This window comes from Hypomesus nipponensis, chromosome 18 (genome assembly GCF_054491055.1).
Source record: "Hypomesus nipponensis isolate SF chromosome 18, ASM5449105v1, whole genome shotgun sequence".
In the NCBI taxonomy this organism is placed as follows: Eukaryota; Metazoa; Chordata; class Actinopteri; order Osmeriformes; family Osmeridae; genus Hypomesus; species Hypomesus nipponensis.
Genome location: NC_140378.1, coordinates 9,680,548 through 9,700,978, shown reverse-complemented (window position 1 = coordinate 9,700,978; position 20,431 = coordinate 9,680,548). Strand labels below are relative to the sequence as shown.

General features: G+C 49.3%; 2 protein-coding genes across 3 annotated transcripts; both read right to left on the bottom strand.

The window, feature by feature from the left end:
- Positions 1–292: 292 nt before the first annotated feature.
- On the bottom strand, positions 293–2,141 carry exorh (extra-ocular rhodopsin). Its single transcript, XM_084680284.1, has 5 exons — positions 1,781–2,141; positions 1,338–1,506; positions 952–1,117; positions 561–800; positions 293–457 (listed from the first exon to the last, which is right to left on the bottom strand). The coding sequence occupies exons 1-5, from the start codon at positions 2,139–2,141 to the stop codon at positions 323–325; spliced, it is 1,071 nt and encodes a 356-aa protein (XP_084536410.1). The 3' UTR covers positions 293–322.
- Positions 2,142–2,779: 638 nt separating this feature from the next.
- ift122 (intraflagellar transport 122 homolog (Chlamydomonas)) lies at positions 2,780–20,406 on the bottom strand. Of its 2 annotated transcripts, none has more exons than XM_084680084.1 (29): positions 20,220–20,406; positions 19,527–19,593; positions 19,311–19,395; positions 19,140–19,218; positions 18,960–19,036; positions 18,783–18,849; positions 18,526–18,672; positions 17,882–17,957; positions 16,887–17,078; positions 16,351–16,489; positions 16,029–16,231; positions 14,689–14,826; positions 14,378–14,542; positions 13,931–14,128; positions 13,605–13,745; positions 13,347–13,400; positions 12,399–12,560; positions 11,209–11,375; positions 10,521–10,692; positions 9,217–9,319; positions 7,550–7,690; positions 7,220–7,317; positions 6,237–6,337; positions 5,024–5,189; positions 4,722–4,833; positions 4,461–4,589; positions 3,930–4,006; positions 3,561–3,725; positions 2,780–3,423 (listed from the first exon to the last, which is right to left on the bottom strand). In XM_084680084.1, exons 1-29 carry the CDS (start codon positions 20,276–20,278, stop codon positions 3,337–3,339), a joined length of 3,567 nt encoding a protein of 1,188 aa, XP_084536210.1. In that variant the 5' UTR covers positions 20,279–20,406; the 3' UTR covers positions 2,780–3,336. The 2 variants fall into 2 exon arrangements, with proteins under 2 accessions (XP_084536210.1, XP_084536211.1); XM_084680085.1 differs by having other exon boundaries at positions 3,561–3,722.
- Between the last annotated feature and the right edge of the window lie 25 nt (positions 20,407–20,431).

Here is a 20,431-nt window from a genome sequence, read left to right as displayed (position 1 = left end):
CATCTTATTATTGTATGATTGTGTTTAAGGGGGGGTGAACCCATGGAACATGTTCAGTTGGATGAACTCACCAAGAACGCGGTCTTATAAATACTGAGGCCAACTACAATTTTCCTTGGTTAGGGGAGTATAATACTGTACATGTAGAGGCCTTAATATGTCTGTATGTGGTCGGTCACACGTGCAGTTATATTTGTGCACTGAAGACTGAGTGACTGAAGAGGTAAGTCGAGATAATTTGCCAATCGGAGGCTTTGCTGCTTGGCGGTGGGTGCCCAGGAGCACTGGGTCAGGTGGAGGGTCAGGGGGCACTGGTCGTAGGTCAAGCAGGAGCCACCTGGCTGGAGGAGACCGTGGAGATGGTGGACGACTGGGTTTTAGATGATGTTGTGGTGACTTCTTCCTCCCCGAACGGATTCTTCCCACAGCACACCGTGGTCAGCATGCAGTTCCTAAACTGTGGAGCACCAAGAGAACAGAGGTTACTTTTACAGACACACACACACTGTACAGTCACACCCTATTAACAGCATTGTAGACTGTCCACCAGCGTATGATACCTGTCTGTTGAGCAGGATGTAGATACATGGGTTGTAGAGGGCAGCGCTCTTGGCAAAGAAGGCCGGGGCTGTCATGAAGACAGGGCCAAACGCAGTTCCCTGATTGCAGAAGATGTACCAGGCCACGCTGGCATAGGGCACCCAGCACACCAGGAAGGAGATCACCATGACGACCACCATGCGAGTGACTTCCTTCTCCGCCCTCTGAGTCGTCTCCGATTCCTGCTGCTGGGCTGCGGCCTGGAAGCACACAGACGAACATGCACGCATACACACACACACAAGCACAAATAAACAAACACATACACACGTTCTGATACAGCACCGCCCCTGTTTCTGTGATTCAGTGTCTCTATGTGTTTGGAGTGGAGTGGAGGAGGGGGAGCCCTACCGCCCGAACAGTGCAGAGCAGGCGGCCATAGCAGAAGAAGATGATGACCAGAGGGATGGAGAAGTGCAGGATGAACATGTAGATGACGAAGGACGTGTTGTGGAGCTCAGGATTCGGGGTGTAGTAGTCAATCCCACAGGAGCACTGCATCCCCTCAGGAATGTACCTGAATGCACACACAGCTCAGCACATCACACACTCCGACACACACTCATTAAGGAGAAAGGTTCTGAGGAATCGAGTTCACCTGCCAAGCATCAGGACTAAGACTAGACACTACGGCTTTATCTGATTCTAATGAAATGCTGCTTTCCTAAGACTCCGATTTAATGTGATGAGCCTCTGTCAGCGATTTCACAGCCTGGTAGGTGAGCTTCGAGGTGTACCTGGACCAGCCCACAAGAGGAGGAACAGCACAGGTGAGGGCCATGATCCAGGTGAAGGCCACTCCCACAACAGCATGCTTCTCTCCAAAACGGAAGTTGCTCATTGGTTTACAGACCACAACGTAGCGTTCGATGGCCAGGACCACCAGAGACCAGAGAGCGATCTCCCCTGAGGGAGAGCGGACAGAGCATTGGAGGCACTGACGCACATCGCACAACTCAAAAGACTAACGCTGCCACACACTTTAAGCATCAGATAGCCTAACTGACTTGAACAATGACGCATTCAAAAGAATTGTGAATAGATATTCACGACCACATAATGCTAACGTGACATCATTATGTGTTAACTGGACAAAAACACCAAAAACAGTACTGGATGGACCTAAATCTGCATGGTGACAGTGGAACACAGTTCAAGCTTGAGGTCCTCATCTCTTTACCTCCCATGGTGGCGAAGAATCCCTCAATGTAGCAGCCGACCACCCCCAGGCTGAAGTAGCCATTCAGGGCCGTGTAGAGGGTCACCGTGAAGCCGCCCACCACCATGAAGAGATCGGCCACCGCCAAGTTCAGCAGGATGTAGTTCAGGGCGGTCCTCAGCTTCTTGTGCTCGATGGTGACGTACAGGGTCAGGAAGTTGATGGGGAAGGCGGTGAGGATGAGGAAGACCATGTAGGCAGCAACAACAGAGTACTTCCAGCGCGCAGCCAGGTAGTACTGGGGGGCCTCGAACGGGCTCCGTACCACGCCCGTTTGGTTGGACATGGGCACGTAGAAGTTGGGGCCCTCAGTGCCGTTCATGGCTGCTGTGGGGGGGGGCGTCTATCCCCGTGTGTCTGTATTGAAGATGGAGATCTGGGAGGAGAGATGCTCCTTCTTGCTGAAGGGTTGGATGCAAGAACGGCTCAATGGATGAGTGGAGGCAGGGACAGAGAGATCCTGCTGGTGAGAAACGGCGTGCTCTGCAGCCCCCCGAGGCGGGCGCAGCACCTTTTAACATCCCACTGGGATTAGGGAGGTGCTTGGGCCCAGGTGTCAGCAGGGGGGATTTACATCACTCATCCAACTCTCTCTCTTTCTTAGTACCTAGTAATACTAGAAATACAGGAAATGCCTATGGCTTGGTATATGCTGTGTATGTTCAAAGGCAAGAGAGTGATGAAGTACAGCTATCCAGCCTCTATGACATCACCACCAACTCGTCATCGGCACACTGTCTGGGGACAGACAGTGACCTAACACTGTGACGGAACAAGCTCCCTCCCGCCCCAGGGACCGGCATCCTGACACAGCATGGCACAGGAAACACACTGTGGAAGTTAGACACTGTCATTGTAATTTCTAGAGTGCTCCAATTCATCTACATCAGTGGTAACATAATCCTTGCTTTGAACAACATGATAGACTAGAAAACTGCTACACACACAGACATATTCTCAGACAGTGGAACAAGAAAGTTTATTTAGAAAAATAAAAAAACACAATACAACTAGTTAAAACTTATATTCAACCACGTTGACAAAATACCAACACAATACAAAACATCAATATAAATATTTTCAGTTGCATTCCGATCCAAAAATAAATACATTTTAGTGTTAGTCTGAATGGAGTTATTTCATCTACTGTACATATCCTTTAAGATTATATAATCTCTGAGTAATCTGATCCCCTTAATCCTATCATGTTGATCGTCTGACTGTGTGTTTACCACAGCAACAACCCTGGTGATGTAACAAGCATCAACATGGTGTCACTTCACGAATGCGGGAAGGAAAGAGCCCTCATCTAATGCCGTAGTGACAACATCACAAACAGAATGTCTGACAACTAAAGAGCTTCGATCGATAGAATGATTCGAAACCTTTCAATGAACGTTCAGGAGACCCTGTAGATGAACCTTGAGCAGGGATGTGGATGGAGATGAGAGAGGCTGAAGGGACAGCAGTGCGGCCGGAGAGGCAGCGACTCTGACGCTGTGATCCAGGACAGGGGATCAGTTGGGCTCGTCGATGGGCCTGCGGCAGTAGGGACAGCAGTTGTGTTGCAGCACCAGCAGCTCATAGTCCTCACTGTGGAACATCTACAGCAACACCCAGAGAGTCAGGGAACACAACTCCATCATGCATGTGTGAAGGTGCACCCTTCAGGGTAAACCAGGAACACTCGGGGTGTGTGTGTGTGAAGTGTGTGTCTGCGCGTGTGTGTGTGTGGTCGTACCTGGAAGCAGGAGGGGCACATGGTGATGCTGACGTCAGGCAGCAGGGAGCGGTAGTACTTCCACTTGAGGGGCTTGGGCCAGCGTCTGATCAGGACATCCCTCCTGCTCATGGAGCGCAGCACGGAGCGACTCACCTTCACAGCCACAAACTCAGAGCCCCCCTGCTGCAAGGACACACACACACACACACAAAGAGATACACTCCTGTTAGATCTGCCTCCTTTACATTCATATCTTGATTTAAAGCAGAAGTTGAATCTTCTATCCCTTCCTGGAAGGCTCCCCCTCCTCCTCCCCCCTCCTTCCCCCCTCCCTCCCCCCGCCCTGCCTCTCCCTCCCCCCCCCCCCCTCTTTCCCTCCTCCCTCACCTCAAAGCTGAGTTTGGCCGTGAAGGGGTCCTCCTCAGCTTCATCCATCCCATCATCCAGCTTCAGAGACTGGGATTCTGATCGCCGTGAGTTAGGGATACACACACACACACACACATCATGGAGCCAGGACCAGGATCCACAGCACAAGTAACCCCCACCCCCAGTAGAAGAGGGGTCCAGAGCACGTACCCTCGGGCCTGTCAGTGTGTGGGCTGGGGGAAGCGCTGCAGACCTGAGTGCCCTTGAGGGCAGCCAGACTAATGCAGGTTAATCCCTGGCTCGGGCTCTCAGGGGGTTAGTGTCATTAATACAAGAGAGGAGAGCTCCTCTAGCCCTGCTAAGCCCCAGGGCTAATATGACTTAGCTCTGGCAGCTTACGGTGCATGGTGGCATCAGGGTCATCAGACTAAACAACCTCTCAAAATCCAAACAGTCACAAGTGTGAATCTGACACATACAGATGGACACACACACACACACACACACACAAACATGTTCAGATGTAGCGTGTATGCCGTTAAAGGATACCCCCGCTGCTCATCTCCTGCCAGCGAGCCGCCTTCCGGTCCTGCCGAGGGACCTCCAGGTCGATGAGAGACACAGCCTCCTCGTTAGTGATGCCCTCCTCCAGGTAGAACTCCACCAGAGGTAGCACCTCTATACACACACACACACACACACACACATATATAGATATAGATAGATACATAACACAATGATCTCTCTCTGTCTCTCTACCTTTCTCACCCACATCCAGACAGACATGGCATGTGTGAATGAGATAGCTACCGTACGAAGAGGCTGAGTAGATGAAGGGCTGTTTGCAGTTGATGCAGGCGCTGCCCTGACTGTTAAGGAGGGGGTTGTTGGTGGAGCAGCGGTAACACATGGGAATCAGGTCCTGGGAGATCCAACCACAAACACCATAGCATGTAGCACATAACATGGATATAATACACAAGCAGAGTTTACAATGAAAGCAACTCGCATCAACAGGCAGCCGTGAACACATCCACACAGACAACTACACAAGCATGACTGCAGCACCAAACATGGGTTAGGCCCACTGCTGCCCCCACTGCTGCTCCCACCTCGCTGTCATGGAAGGGCTTGGAGCGGACGGTGAGGCTGCCCAGGTCCATGGAGTCCTGGAAGCGGGCGGGGACATGCAGCTCCTGCAGCTTCTCATAAGCATGCCTGGCCAGCTTGAAGGCCCCAAGGGCCTGACTCTGCTTGGCCAGCGCATACAGGATATTACTGGGTACGCCGTCAAGGAGAGGCACTCTGTCAACGGTGGTGATGAACTCTACACGCTGTCTGCATCCATCACTATGAACACTATCTTCATTAAAAGTGCATTTGTTATACTCTTTCGTCTCTACCGATACATGCCATGTCTTGAATATTTGAGAAAAGATGATCATTCTATCATAATCTCCTCAGACTTACTAATACTGGGCTAAACTCAATTACAACGGCCTCATAATGCACTCAGCACTCCTCTCACTTCCGCCATGGCATCTGTGATCCATATGACTAGTTAAAGATCCTGGCTGATGTACCGCAGCTTGTTTGTGGTAACACGTGCACCTCTGTGTACAGTATATGTGTGTCTGTTTGAGAGGAGGAAATTGCTGCTAGTTTGTATTTATATGAAGGAAAACTGATGTAGAGGGCGTCTTGGAGAAAGGCAACACTGGGTCAATGACTTCCAGCTGTAGAACTGGCTCTGATCCATCTGCATGTCCTCTGTCCTGGCCCCACCCAATCCCAATGAGAATTTTAAAAAAAATTGCCTTTTGTTGTTTAGTGGGGCTTTCCCTTAACATTGTGCCATGTTATTGTGACCAGGTCCATCCAGGGTCTGCTAAACCTATAAATCCTAGTTCAAAGTTTTTCGATTGGCTTTGTGTGGCTGGAGAAGATTCCAGCTGCTCAGGCTGACTTCCTTCTGGAAGGCCGGGATTTCCTTCCACCACTGTGTGTGTGAGTACTGAAAATGTATGTGTGTCTGTGGATGTGGGGGGGGTGTATAGAGTGAGTGTGTGTGTGAGCAGCTATCAGGGCGTTTGTTTTGGTTGCTGGGGATGTGCTTCTTCCTGGCGTCCTCTCTTCCTCCCTGCCACAGCTCAGTTTCCCCTGACCTGTTTGGGTTTCATTCCCTTCCTCTATTTTTCAGTTCTTCCTCAGATTCTTGCCCTCTCTCAGACCCCTCAAACATTACTCGGTAATCTCCACATCAGCCTCATCAGTTCACAGTTTGCAGACAACTCAGCCACTACTTGAAAACACGTGGAAGGATACACTTTGGAGATGCCCAGTGGCACGTCTTTTGTGAGGTTGTGAAGAAGGAACCTGGATATGTTGAAGAGCGTCTCTGGCAGATGCGAGCTGAAGGGTTCATCCTGGGAAGGGGCAGAGGGGGCAGCAGAGGGAGAAAGAAGTTGGATGGAGGCAAAGAAGTGAGAGAAATTAAATAAATAAATACATGTTGATTAGACGTTGGGTTATGGTTCTTCGGTGGGGAACCTTCCTCCACATTTCCTCAGTCTCCTAAGCTGGTGTCAGTGTGAACAAGAAAGGCTGGGCCACACCCTGTTGCCTGCCCACACAGAACACCTCTCTCTCCCTGAGGGATTGTCAACGGGACCTCTCCCTAACATAGAGCAGCCTGGCTGGCTTCCATACATCAGTCCAAGGCCTGCCTGCCTGCCTGCCAGAGTTAAAGTGAGACATACATGTTCAGTTTCCTGCTCTGGTCTTGATCACAGTGATTCCTCACTTTGAGGGTGTGGCCCCCACTCCAGAGTACTGTAAAAATAAACAGAGAGCAGCCCTGCAGACACCAGCCTGCGGCGCCTCTGTCTGACTGCAGGACAGACGCAGCTCATAAGCAGTCAGAGCTGGCTTTATTCTAAGCAGGGGTGCTTACTGGACCCACCATAGGAGGAAAGGCTGGGAGTCTTGATTAATCTACAGGAGGGTTACCATGGAGATAGGGTCACAGCAGGGCCGTGCCGTGGTGATTGGCGAGAGTGGTTGGTTCTGGGGCGAGGAGTGAGATCTGGGGGTAGACGGAATCTCTTGGGAGGTCTCCTAAAGGGTGTTTTCGGTGTGTCTGAGTTGGTGTATCCATGTTTAGTGTCTCTGTCGGGTTGAAGTATTGTGGGCCTATCTCCTGCTGCAGTTATCTGCCCCTTGGTTTCATCACATGACCTTCTTCCCTCTCATCTCTCAGCCTGTCCTGCTGTCCTCATGCTGACCCTGGGGTCTGGGCATGCTCTCACCGTGTAGCGCTGCACCGAGTGGTAGACGTGGTAAAGCTCTGCCAGCTGCTGGAAACGTTCAAACATCTTCAGCATCTCCTCCCTCTGGTCTTCACTTTCTAGCACACACACACACACACACACACACACACACGTTAAAACCCACCCTAACAAAAAAGTGCAGCCTTCCCACCCACATCAAGGGGAGTTAGGTCTAGGTACAGGTACACAATTAGGTATTTTGTAGGTGAAGGTATAGGTAGCGGTATACTGTAGGTGGAGGTGTACTGAAGGTGTTGGTAAATTGCAGTTATAGGTGTACTGTTGGTGCAGGTAGTGTCACTGCCTCACCCCTGGCAATGTCCAAACACTGCATAGATAGCATCCAGTAATAGTAGGCTGCATCATTGAACCTGCTCTCCACCACGGCATTGTGGGTAAGCTGCTCCAGCACCTTTACGGCTTCGCTCTGCCGCCCCGCCTTGTGGAACGCTGAGAGGGAGAGATTAAAGGAGGGAGGGAAGGATGGAAGGAAGGATAGAGAGAAATATATATAAAGTTATGATGTGCTATATAACACTGGCCTGTAGTGCTGCCTCACGGGCTATAAAAAGCAGCCAAACACTTTTCAAGAATCTGTGAACAGTAACCATGAACAGTAACCATAGCATCTACAGTTACATGACTGGTCTGATAGATATCCTTGAGTTCCTCAGCCAACACACTCCCATTCCCAGCCTCAGAATGATCGTTTTATTACACCGGGGGAAAAAACTGAAACTGAAAAAAATGGACACACAAAAATACTTAAACTTGTGCACCCCTCAACGTGATCTAAATGCCAAAGGCAATTTGTACGGAACGTATACGAGACAAGGTTTCCCCCCATTTTTCACTAATAACCACAAACAGGCCTCTCCCAAATGTCAAACACCATGGCACTTAGCGAGCAGCATGGTCATAAACATGAGTCCCATTGCTCATGCTGCTATCTGTGCTAATGAGAAGCAGCTTTAGGGAGGTGACCCAGCTGCCAACCCTACCCCACTGGCCGTGGGGGGGTCAAGACACATTACTGGCAAATATTCATCAGTGCAGCCAGCCGGATAAAACGCCAGTCAGCTGTTGCTGGTTAGTGTAGGAGCCCCCCCTTTTCATTAATACAAACACACAGACATGCACACACATACACATAACACACAAACAAACATACACACACTAACACACGGACACACACACAAACACACCACACATGCTAACAATGATGAATCGTTGGAGTGGTCTGGACTCCTTGAATGTGTGGTGATGTCACTGTTACTTTTACAATGCACGCTGTGCATGTCTGAGGAGATCCAGCCCCTGGTCAACGTTGCTAGGTGAGAAACCACTAGCAACCAGACTGGGGTCTAAAGTCAATTACAATCAATGGTAACAGTACACCACATCACTGCCTGACTAAAATATACCTTACAATCAGCACAACAGTAGATTACTGGCTGGCAACATAATCAGGTTTGCCTAACTGTTCTCCACAGACAGGAAGAGAGAGAGAGAGAGAGAGAGAGAGAGAGAGAGAGAGAGAGAGAGAGAGAGAGAGAGAGGGATATTATGCAGGGATCAGGATAGCAAATATGCATGCTAATTATAAAATCCATGCTGTGATTAAGACTCTTCTGAGGCAGAAAGAGAGAAGAAGAGAGGGACACATGGATGAAATGATGGAGGGTAATAACATTGGGCAATCATCATTAGCCGTGCTTGTAGTGGTGGTGATTAAAACCATGCATGTCATAGTGCTGACAGTCAGATCCGCTGTGCTCTGCTTCACTCAGCGGCTGTACCTGGCAGAGGGGCTGCTTCCACAGTGGACACAGACAGTCAGGAGGAAGCAGTAAAAAATGTCTGGGTCCAACACTGGCCAAATATTTGATATGTCCCATATGCAAACATGTCTGGTCTAGAGCTGGTGTAGCTCGAGATGGTCTGGATCAGGAGGGTCCGGCCTCCTCTCCGCTCACCTTTCTGTGCCTCCTCAAAGCGGTCGTTCTCCGCCAGCCACTGGGCGTAGGGTACATACACGTCGTCTTTGAACTGGACATGTTTCTCTACCAGAGAGAAGGCCTGGAGGGAGGAGAGACAAGAGCTGGTGGGGGGGTTCAGATCACCATCAGATTAAACACATGCTCAAATTCACGCTTGTATTAGATCATACACCAGGATATGAGAGAAACTGAATCATGGCTCTCATCCACCAGGCCAAACGCCTGGGGCCATTCCAACAGGAGGTGATTAAAAACACAGGCTTTTAAATTGAGGCTTCGAAAATATTTTTTGAGGCAAAAACATGAATTTGGTTCATATTTAATGTGGGACACTAAGAGACAAGTGTAGCCTAATTGCATTTCACAGTCGATTGCTGTGCAGATGGAGATGATTGAGTAAAATGTGGCAGAGTAGTCTGATAGGACCCTGTGGATGCATACCTGCCTGTCATGTTGATTGATTAACCCTAATGTCCCATGGTCCAAACCTCCGTGTAGGAGTGTGTCTGTGTGACTCAGCGTCATGGGAAACCCCCCTGTGTCCTCAGTCAGTGAGCCTAAGCAGGCCAAACCCAGGCCCAGGTAGAGAGAATGGGAGCAGACAATGGCATCCATATGGGCCGTACTGTAGTAGACTGTGTTCTGTCCTCTCTCAGAGTCCACCACCCACAGAGAAGAACAGAAAACATAAAAGCTCATACTCCACCTTTCTACCTTTCCACCCCTCTCTCCCTCTCTCCTGATCAAATAAATACCCAGCACTATTTCATTCCTCCACTGCCATGCCAGGTTCCCGTGACTGTGGATTTCATGTTCTCACTCTGGCGTCCTAGCTTCTCTATGGAAATGTGCTCTCTGTAATGCTTAGAACTTGATTAACCACTTGAGATGGGTTTAGGAAATGTAGTATTTTCTCTGTTTGTATCGTATGAGTGGTCCTGGAGGAGGGGGGGGCGGTGATTGAAAACAGAACAGAGTGTTTAGCTAATGCTCGTAAGTGCTTTCAAGCGTTTTGTGTTTCTTCTACGCTAGTCATACTGAGGGCTCAGACAGCTCTGGTTTTATGAACATGGCTTCAGTTGATCCAACGGTGGATACAGATCCTTACAACCAGGACACAAAAGGCTTCCTGGAGGGACAGGTGTGAAAGTGGTGGAAGTACAGTGCACTCTGAATGGGAAACAAAGAATGCCTCATGTACTGTTTAGTGGAAGGAGTTTGTGTTTATCCTGAGGGTAACCTGGGACTAAAAGTCCCCATGGAGGCTGTTGAGATCTGACCTCGTCCCAGTGGCGGGCCTCCACATGCAGCTGCACCAGGGCCTGCATGTCCCCCATCTTGGAGAAGGTCTCTGAGGCGTAGCCGTGGTGCTTCAGCTTCTTGAAGTAGGCCGCACACTTAGCCAGGGGCTCGCGCTCGGCCTTATCCAGCTTACGGGCTATGTCAATCAGCCTGGCGGAGGAGAAGAGGGGGGAGAGATGAGATCAGGATCAGGGTGAGTGTTGAGCTTGTGTGTGTATGTTTGTGTTTGAGTGATTTCCAGGAAGGGCCTCACAGGGGACCCATTATAAATCAACCCCTAACACGCACACACACACACACACACACACACACACACACACACACACACAGACCTATCTCCTGCTGAGCACCACATCACATTGAATGAGACCCTACTCCACACACCCAATATCAGTCTGATAGTCAGCTTGGCAGAGCTGTTCCCTGGGTTTGTTATGCTGGGTCTGCACTAGCCTTGGTGGTCTGGGCCAGAGGGAGGGTGCGATTGACAGCTAGCAGACACTGGGCCAGAGATGGTTCCCAGGGGAGTTCTGATAGGACAACAGCCCGGACGTAGTCTTATCTGCCAGCCTGCTTCACAACCACACACGCCCTTTCCACTTTTCCATGAGGAACCAGGAGGTATGACTGGGTGAGTGAGTGTATGTATGTGAATGTGCCACCCACATGTCTGCCCAGCCGTGCTCTCCTATGATGTCGATGGCCTTGAGGTTCTCTCCCGCAGACAGGTACATCTCAGCGGCCGCTCGCGGCTCCTTGCTGTTCTTGGCCCAGTCAGCCTGTTTGGACATCAGCAGCCGAGAGTTCTTAGGGTCTGCTGCCCCCACAAACTCCTGCAGGGGGGAAGAAGGGAAGGACGAGGAGACAGAGAGGAGCAGAAAGAGAGGGGATGGACGGTGTTTAGGTGGCTCACAGCTTAGCAGTCCCACTCAAATAACGTATGAAGTAGCTAACAGATTCAGAATGTTAGATAACAGATGCTGCAGGTGTGGTAGTCGGACATCCTGACTAAGGCACCAGGTCCAGAGAGCTGTGGGGAAGCCCAGCTTGGACAGACCAGCGTTTGGTGAGTCAGGGCTGAGAGGGAGCCTAGGAGCCACACAAACATCCCCTGGCTCCACCCCTCCGGTGGCCGCCCCAGCTAAAACAAACAGCCTCCAGGACCAGATGGCCACACAGCCGCATAAATACACAGCAGCCAGAACACACAGAGATGCACACATACACACACACACACACACACACACACACACACACACTGGTGGAGGGCCAGGAGTCGGGCCAGTGTCATCTGCCTCAGGACTGAGAACATACTGATGGTGATCAAGGAGGCCTTTACACATAAACACAGTAAGCACAACACAGGATGGCGTCACCTCCCACTGACCCCGTCACAGCCCCCACACCCCTCTGACCCCTCCTCTCTCTCTCTCTCTCTCTCTCTCTCCCTCACTCCCTCTCTCTCCCTCTCTCCCTCTCGCCCTCTCTCTCCCTCTCGCCCTCTCTCCCTCTCGCTCGCTCTCTCTCCACACCCACCACCTAGAACTGCTGATGGACGTTGGTGTGAAACTTGTGTATGTAGTACGGTGACTGTGTGTGTGTGTGAGAGAGAGGGAGAGATAGCAGGGAAAGAGGGTGGGAGGAGAGAGAAAGAGAGAGAGATCAAGGAAAGAGAGAAAGAAAGAGGGAGAGCCCAAAAGAAACTGACGGGATGAGGTAAGGAGAGATCTCCCTGTGATCTGAGTGGAGATGAAAGATAGACTGTGTAGGTGGCCTGTCTCCACACACACAGCCTCCACATGTACTCCTGTAACAGGGGACATTCTGGGTGAGTGTGCCTATCTATGATCACTCACCTTGGCGTACTCAAACATACGCAGGTCTGTGTACATGCTCAGGGCTCTGGAGTCGTAGCCATTGCGTTTATAGAGCTTGGCAGCCTCGTGAAACTTCCCCTGGTAGGCATAGACGTCGGCCAGGAACAGATCATCGTCACTCTCACCCCTCTTCTTCCTCTCCTGCAAACCCATCAGCATGGACACAGTTACATGCCACAGATCAAGCCTGTGTGTCTGGTGGTACTGGGGCTGTGAGGCATTAGGCTGGGGGTCAGATTACCACTGGCATTCAAGAAGACATTTCCTTTAGTTCCTGTACTGTGAGTTTATTTGGCTACAAGCAAACAACTTCACAAAGCAGTCAAAGTTCAGTCAGTAACAGAAACACATGCAGGCCTTTGTGAAATTCAATGATCCTTTCTTTCCACACCAACAAAAAAAAGCATGTGTTTTTTAAAGACTGCCTTTTCCTGCCTGCAGCAACTCTAATCTTATCATAAAGTTGTCCAAGAACACATATGAATGCATTTATATTCTCATAGTTTTTTTCTGATTGAAACACCCCAGGAGATTAGTTAAATTCCCATTAAGTTATGCTTTTTCTGTCCTTCACCAGTTCTGGCTCTGTGCGTGCTTGACTTCATGTATTCAAGTTTCTGTTTGTATGTGTGTGTGTGTGTGTGTGTGTGAGGGTCAGCCTGACGCTAGCCTTACCCTCTGGCTTTAGGCTGGGGTTTGAAGTAGGAGCCAGAGGAAAACCAAGTAATTAAATGCATAATAAGGGTGCTGCGTGCAATCGGACCAGTCTCTCCTCTATGTCTCCCTTTGATGATGTCAGGACCAGCTCTGGCCAGCCAGTAAATCTACAGTGTTCCACCCTGATTAAGGCTCTTAGTGCTGCCCCCTACCATGGAAAAACACTTTGAACCTTGACTAATGTCATTGCGACCAGGGAGCTTGCTGTACCTCAATGCTATTGATGAGCTCCAGGTAGCGCAGGTCTCGCACTCTGATGAAGGCCTGACAGAGGGAACAGAAATGGAACGTTTTCATTCACATGACCCATCTCCTATGAGGTACACACTAATGGAATCAGGCTACACCATCTGGTGATGGACAGTGGCATTACAGTTCATTGCAATACAATGTTCCAATGTGTGTGTTTGAATATGCGCGCACATCTGTGTGTGTGTGTGCGTGGGTGTGAGTGAGTGAGTGAGTGACCTTCTTGGCCGTGTCAAAGTCCAGTCCCTCCAGGGCCTCTGTGGCCAGGTCTCTCCAGTCGTTGTCCGTCACCCCCAGACAGGCAATCTGATAGGCCTCCTTAAACATCTTCCTCTCCAGGTACTGGTACATAGGAGCGGACTGGAGAATGGTGAGGAGGTCACAACAGTCAACCAACCAAGCAAAATGATCCTCAAAATGAACAACGAGCCACGCATTGACCACTGGCAACACCTCTCAGCCTAACTAGAATTCTTGCCGCTTCTCTCCCAATCCTCCAGTCATCCCATGCTCTCCAGATAGACTGGGCAAGGAGAGACACCCACCTGAGGCACCTCCACTGCAGACATGGAGTACACGTGCAGGCAGAAGATCTTGGAGCCATTGTAGCCCACCACAAAGCCCTGCAGCTTCTGCTGGTGCACAGGGAAGTTGCTGGCCTTGATGTTGAGGTAGCCACTACCAGAGAAGCACAGCATGTCCTCACACTGGGTGTTCCAGGCTACGCTGTTCGCATTAGGCTCCTGTGGAGAGGTGGGGGGGGGACGGGGGGGGGGACGGGGGGGGGGGTAGAGTGGGGGCAAGTTTAAGGTCAAAGAAATGTGGAACCGTAGGGATGAATGTGGTAACATGTTACCATGTGATATTATGTTCAAAGAAGCAATAGCCTGTGGCAGAGTTTAAATTCCGCCTTGAATAAGCTCTGAAATCAGCTTCCTGTCAGCTTTCCCCCCTCCCCCTGACTGGAGAGTGTGAAGGGGCTGGCCCCTGACCTGGAAGAGCAGCTCCTTGGTGTTGATGTCATAGACCAGACAGGTGTTGTGTTCATCCACCACGGCCAGCTTGCTGCGGGACATGCTCATGTCCAGACAGCGCACTGACGTGGACTGCTTCAGCAGCGTGATGGCAAACGGGTTGTCCACAAAGATCTTCAGGATCTGCAGTCACAAACTGAGGGTTATACGACTGGAAGAAGCTGGAGCTCCTCCATCAAAACAAAGAGAGTTTGAGTTCTACTGAGGAGAGTCTGAGACAGCCAGGGTGTAGTGTGAACACGGTCTGAGGGCTTCTCCCAGGTACTCACTGCTCCGTTCTTCAATCCCACCAGCAGGCCCTCTCTGCCCGGTGGGCCACCAATCACTTTGATGTAGCGAATCAGAGACTCCATCAGCCACTCCTTCTCCTTGATGCTGGTGAAGGACAGGCACTGAAGTCTCTTCTCCTGGAAACCCCCAGAGGACAGGTACCGGTCAGAGCCCAAATCAGACAAAGACATTCATCACAGACAGCCTGGCACCTAATCACACACATGTGAATTTCAGGACAACCTTTTTGACTTTCACATTTTGTTTGAAGCTCATAAAAACGCGCCACAAATCTCACAACCGTGCACTATTGTGTCCTTTGTACTCTGTCCATGCTCTTTGAAGTGTGGTGTGTAACATCTGTAAAACATACTGTGATGAAGACAGAGTTTAATATGATTGGACACAAGCAAGCCTAGTCCAGTCATGGGTTGCTGTAAAGCTCTAACAAGGCTATTAGAGGCACATCTGAAGCACCCCTGTCACACCCCTGATTTAGGAGGGAAAAAAACCCTCAGTATTCTATCTGCTCCTCCTCCTCTCTCCCCTGTCAGAATCCAGAGAAAGGAAGCAGAGAAAAACCATGAGAGACAGCCAGAGCTTCCACAGACTGTGGTCATGCCCTCTCACTTCTCTGTCTCACTCCCACTGTCTGACGAGGCGAAGGAGAGAGGAAGGATGGAGGGAAAGACCGAAAGATAGAGAAGGAGGGAGGGAGGGAGGGAGGGAGGGAGGGAGGGAGGGAGGGAGGGAGGGAGGGAGGGAGGGAGGGAGGGAGGGAGGGAGGGAGGGAGGGAGGGAGGGAGGGAGGGAGGGAGGGAGGGAGGGAGGGAGGGAGGGAGGGAGGGAGGGAGGGAGGGAGGGAGGGAGGGAGGGAGGGAGGGAGGGAGGGAGGGAGGGAGGGAGGGAGGGAGGGAGGGAGGGAGGGAGGGAGGAGAACCTTGGAAAACACACAGCTGGGGCCTCTTACAGGCAGAACCATCAGGGGAACCACCAGCATCTCTGGTCTGGTCTTTCTCTAGCCTGTTCCAGGTAGCACTTTATCACTGACCCCTTATTCTGTTTCCATCATGTTAATGAAATTTAATTTTTCCCCCCATAGGCTACTTCACAATCTATCAATGATGGATAAGTGTAATTTAGATGGGACGGTGTCACTGCAAGTCATTGTGAATCAGGTCACAGTTTTTTTATGGTAATACATTCAAGAGGTGCATGCTCTCGAGTGTTTGAGACAATGCTGCTTAACAAGTCCAGAAGAGTAGACACAAAGTTCCTAGTGCAGCAGACACTCCACACTGTAAACATGCTCTGACACATACCAGCCATGCAGTCTCACCTGGCACAGGATGATGTGCAGAGAACAGACCACAAGCAGGTTGCATTCAAACTTCCTGCAGATCTTCTCCTTGATTCGGTAGTGCATGTCGGAGGAATCGTCCGAATACAGCTCGTATATGAGGATCTTCTCAGGAAGCTGGATGGCCAGGCGGTTCCTGTAGATGGCAATCTTCTTCACCAGCTCCCTGCACTTAATGCGCACTGGACGAGAAAGGGATGAGAGGGGGGGAACGAGGGTTTGAGTGGATGATGCGCGGCCCTCCTGCTCTTCCTGAGTGTCCTGGTGGCCAGTGAGGAGGGCTGTGTATGTGTGAGCACACCTTTCTGCTCGGTGATGAGGTGCTGGACGATGACGTCGGTCATACTGTCTCTGTAGGCGTAGCGGTCCTTGTACAGGCCGTGCACGGTGCTGAAGATGAGCTGCACGAAAGCTATGGTCCCATCCTGACAGCCCAGCACCTGCAGGGGAGCTGGTTAACACACTCAGCACAACAATGTAGCAGTGCATCCCATTATCACCTCGGAGAAAAGACAGCGAGAGGCCCATTCTTCCTGTTGTCAGGGCCCGATCTGGCACAAATACCAGACAGAAAGTTCTCTGTCTCTCATACATCATCACATGTGGTATAGACAAAGGAAAGGCATCTGTGTTATTGGTTTGTAAACCCCTCTTAAGCTGTGATGCCATTTCAAATCCCCACCTTAATAACATATCACAGCATTGTGACACTGTTCCCTCTCACAACCACATGCTTACACACATCATTACATGAGATCTTCTGGCATGGGAACCGTTCTACAGTATGAGGTCTGATTTCACACTCTTCCACAAGGTCTCCATAGTATCCCAACCCACCACATAGTTGGAGTCTGGTTTGACCCGGCAGGTCCACACCCAGGAGTTCTGCTCTCCGATGGTGCCGAGCCGCACCCCGTCTTTGGTGTAAAGGGAGGCCTGCTTATCTGAGCCGCTCATGACTATGTACTCCCCCTTGGAGAAGTAGCTGACGCAGCAGGGGTCATAGGTCAGAGTCCTGTCCTTCCCTATCTGAGAGAAGCAGAGAGGCAGCCATGAAGACAACAAGGAAATCTCTCGACAATTTATGAAATAGGGTCTGGGCCAACACTTTCCCCAGACTGGGTTTACACACATCAAAGTATGCGGCCCATTTAGCTGTCCCTTTGAGTGCCTGTCCAAAAGACATAAAAAAAAGAAACACTCTCTTTTCTAAATAGGCCCTATTGTGCTGGCACTTGAGGTCCATTTGTGCAACGTCATATCAGTTCCTCGACGGTGCATCTGTTTCTCCTCACACTGTAAAGAAAACCGCCTGACGGTCCATTCTTTTGCCCTGAAATAAGACCCATTTGGACAACCTTCGTTGTTTTATTACAGACTATTCCTAGCGCTGTAATCAAAACAGCATGTTCACTTAAACAGATAAACATCCCAGTGACAACGTATGAACCTAAGGTATCATGGCAGAGTAATGAACAGTGCATATTTGTCTATAATTACAGTAATACCCAGGGGGACTGGGAAGGAGGGGCTGGAAGGGAAACTTTATTAAACACTGAACAGGATCACGTCCAATGCAGTGTTATGGTTTCAATTGTTTCTGACAGGCTGATTGCAACAGGAATATTGACCTTACAGGTCCAGTGAAGTGGTATCATGACATGATGCTTTGGACATTAGGCCGTGGGTAGTAGGTTGCCTAAATATAATTGTTGCTGGTTGCCATAGCAAAGATTATTTTTTTATGATAACATCCAAACAACAAAGGCTTTGTTGATCAATCAAAGTTCCCAGGCATTGTGTATTAATACTGTAATAATTTGCATCCACACCTGTTTACCGCTAAGCTGGTAGAAGGACAACTTCTGGCCCCAGTCTGCTACAGCCAGGATATCATTGTGCTCATCCCTGAGGTCATGAAACAAATCAGTGTTATTACATTATTATACATTTCCACGCTCTGACACTGTCACTGCTAAGGTAACACATCTGACTGTTTTCAGAAATCTGCGCCGGAAATCTATCACTCAAACTTCCTTGCTTCCACTTTCCTCTTCTCCCCTTCCATACCTGAGCTGGCTGCAGTAGTCTGGGTCAGAGATTACTTCTTGCAGCAGTGTCTCTGCTGTTTCTTCTCCTCCAGACCCGTCTCTCTCTATTGCTGACCCTGCCTGTCTCTCTACCTCCAGCTGCCCGTCCAGTAGCCCTACTGTGCTGCTCTGTCCGCTCTGGCAGCAGGTGTAATCAGCCAGCAGGTACAGCTGCTCCAGACTTCTCTCATCCACAGCATTGTCATCCTCTGCCTCACAGAATGGCATCCACTTCCACCAGTCCCTGGGAGAGCCTGCCTGGTCAAACACTGCCATCTACTGGCGAACTCAAGACCAAGACCCCCGTTCTAATACTAAGACAAAAGCTCCTATAACATTTATGAATTTACTGAAAAGTAACATGCCAACCACATTCAGGGACTAACTTTGATGGATTCCAGGCAATGGACCAGATAGGAGAGGAGGAGCCTCCTGGACGCTCTATTTTGACCTTCTCTTCTCCGTTTTTATTCCTGATGCTCACCACCCCATTCATCATTCCCAGGGCCAGGTACTGGCCATCGTTGGTCCACCTATGGTCAAATGGAATACTTCAGCACAGGTCGGCTAGTGTTGCATTAGGTATATAAACACATGGAAATCCAAACCCTTTCTAAGTTTGAAACTAAAGAGTCACACTCACCCGCAGCATGTTATCTTGCTGCTGACTTTATGTTTGGAAACAGACTTCTGCTCTGGGGACCACAGACCTACAGAAACAGAATACAACAAAACAAATAACTGATGATTTAACAACAACAGTGCTACTTTAAATATGATATCCCTCTGGGAAATCAAAGTGCAGTCTCAGCCTACTTACCAAAGTCCCCAGAGGAACAGGAGGCCAGTTGGTGAGTGACAGGGTTGTAGGCCACACACTGGATGGAGTCATTATGGCTGAGGAGATACACAGAAATGAGCTAAGCAGCTATCCAGAAAGATCAACCATAAATCACTGTCATATATGAGTCATATATGTGTGACCTGGTGACAAACTCACGTATATTTTAGAATCCCTTCCAGTTTAGAAGTCCATATTATGATGCTTTTGTCAGCAGACCCCGATGCAAACCGTTTTCCTGTTTAAAAGTAGGATACCATATGAAACAAGATGTGGTGATGGTGGTGGCCATTAAGATATTATTTTTACAAGTTGTCAAATGTCTAGTACCATCTTTAGCATAAGCCACACAGTAAACAGTATCCTTGTGTCCTTTCAGGGGTTGAATAAGAGTTCCATCCGATGTGTCATACACCTAGAATAAAGACGTGTTGATTCCTTTAGTAGGCTTACTGTACTGCCATATGGTCAGTTATTCATGTTAACGATTATTAGTTCGATTTTTCTGGCAATACAGAAAGAGTACAACAAAGGGATGTATCTTACCAAAACACGATTTCCAGCAGCAACAATAAGTTGGCTGCCATCTGGTTTGAAGGCAAGATCGTAGATGCTAGAATGAAGAACATGATCATAACATTTTAGGACTGCTGAACCGTGCAGTGCACAGAGTTGCACGTAGTTTATAAATAACGTAACCTATATTGTACACATCTATCTATCGAGCTATTGAATTTGAGCATCCATAACAAGTTTAGCATATTTTATTTATACGTAGCTAATCGTAACCTTAACAATAATAGAGCTACATTTTAAAGGTGCTTCCATAGCGTATACAACATAGTAAAATGGACAAATTATATATATATTGCTTTTAACTGCTGCCTCCAAGAGGTCAGGCTAGACAGCTCAACTAGCTTGCAGCTAACTAGTGGTTAATATCATAAAAGGGCAGAGTATAGCCTGGTAATCTAGGCTACTGCTGGTACCTGAAAATAATATGACGCAACTGCATGGCATAATATCTACCTTACTAACACAGTTTCTGTTCTATGCGCTTTCAAGTGCAACTAACGCAGCACTTGAAAGCCCTAGCTCATCAATGTGGGAGTTTACATAGTAACCGCCGTTGCTACCCTAACACTTTATAAACTAGCTACTGCTAGCTTTAGTGCGTTAGCATTAGACTAACGTTAGAGCTAACCAAATCAGACAGCAGACACAGGAAAATACTCTTACCATTGTTCAACTTTGTCACGATCATGTACTTTGTCTATCCATGTGGCAACGGCTCTCATTGTGACTTATCAAATCGACTGACGTTCAACAGATTGCTACAAGATTGCTAGCTTGCTGTCAGCATCTCAGTTTGTGCATTCACTGCCAACTCCTGCGCAACTAGCTACAGGTTCTATGCGTTTGCGCATGTCATATGACGTCTGAGAGCTTGG

Bases quoted from the DNA above. Each gene is read 5' to 3' on its own strand.
- exorh (XM_084680284.1), bottom strand. From the start codon at position 2,141: ATGAACGGCACTGAGGGCCCCAACTTCTACGTGCCCATGTCCAACCAA. The intron at 1,507-1,780 runs GTAAAGAGATGA...GCTCTCCCTCAG, and splicing joins ATTCTTCGCCACCATGGGAG to GGGAGATCGCTCTCTGGTCT. The intron at 1,118-1,337 runs GTACACCTCGAA...GTGTGCATTCAG, and splicing joins CCTCTTGTGGGCTGGTCCAG to GTACATTCCTGAGGGGATGC.
- ift122 (XM_084680084.1), bottom strand. From the start codon at position 20,278: ATGAGAGCCGTTGCCACATGGATAGACAAAGTACATGATCGTGACAAA. The intron at 13,746-13,930 runs GTGGGTGTCTCT...ACCATTCTCCAG, and splicing joins CTGCAGTGGAGGTGCCTCAG to TCCGCTCCTATGTACCAGTA. The intron at 5,190-6,236 runs GTATCCTTCCAC...CGGCGTACCCAG, and splicing joins CCACTGGGCATCTCCAAAGT to TAATATCCTGTATGCGCTGG.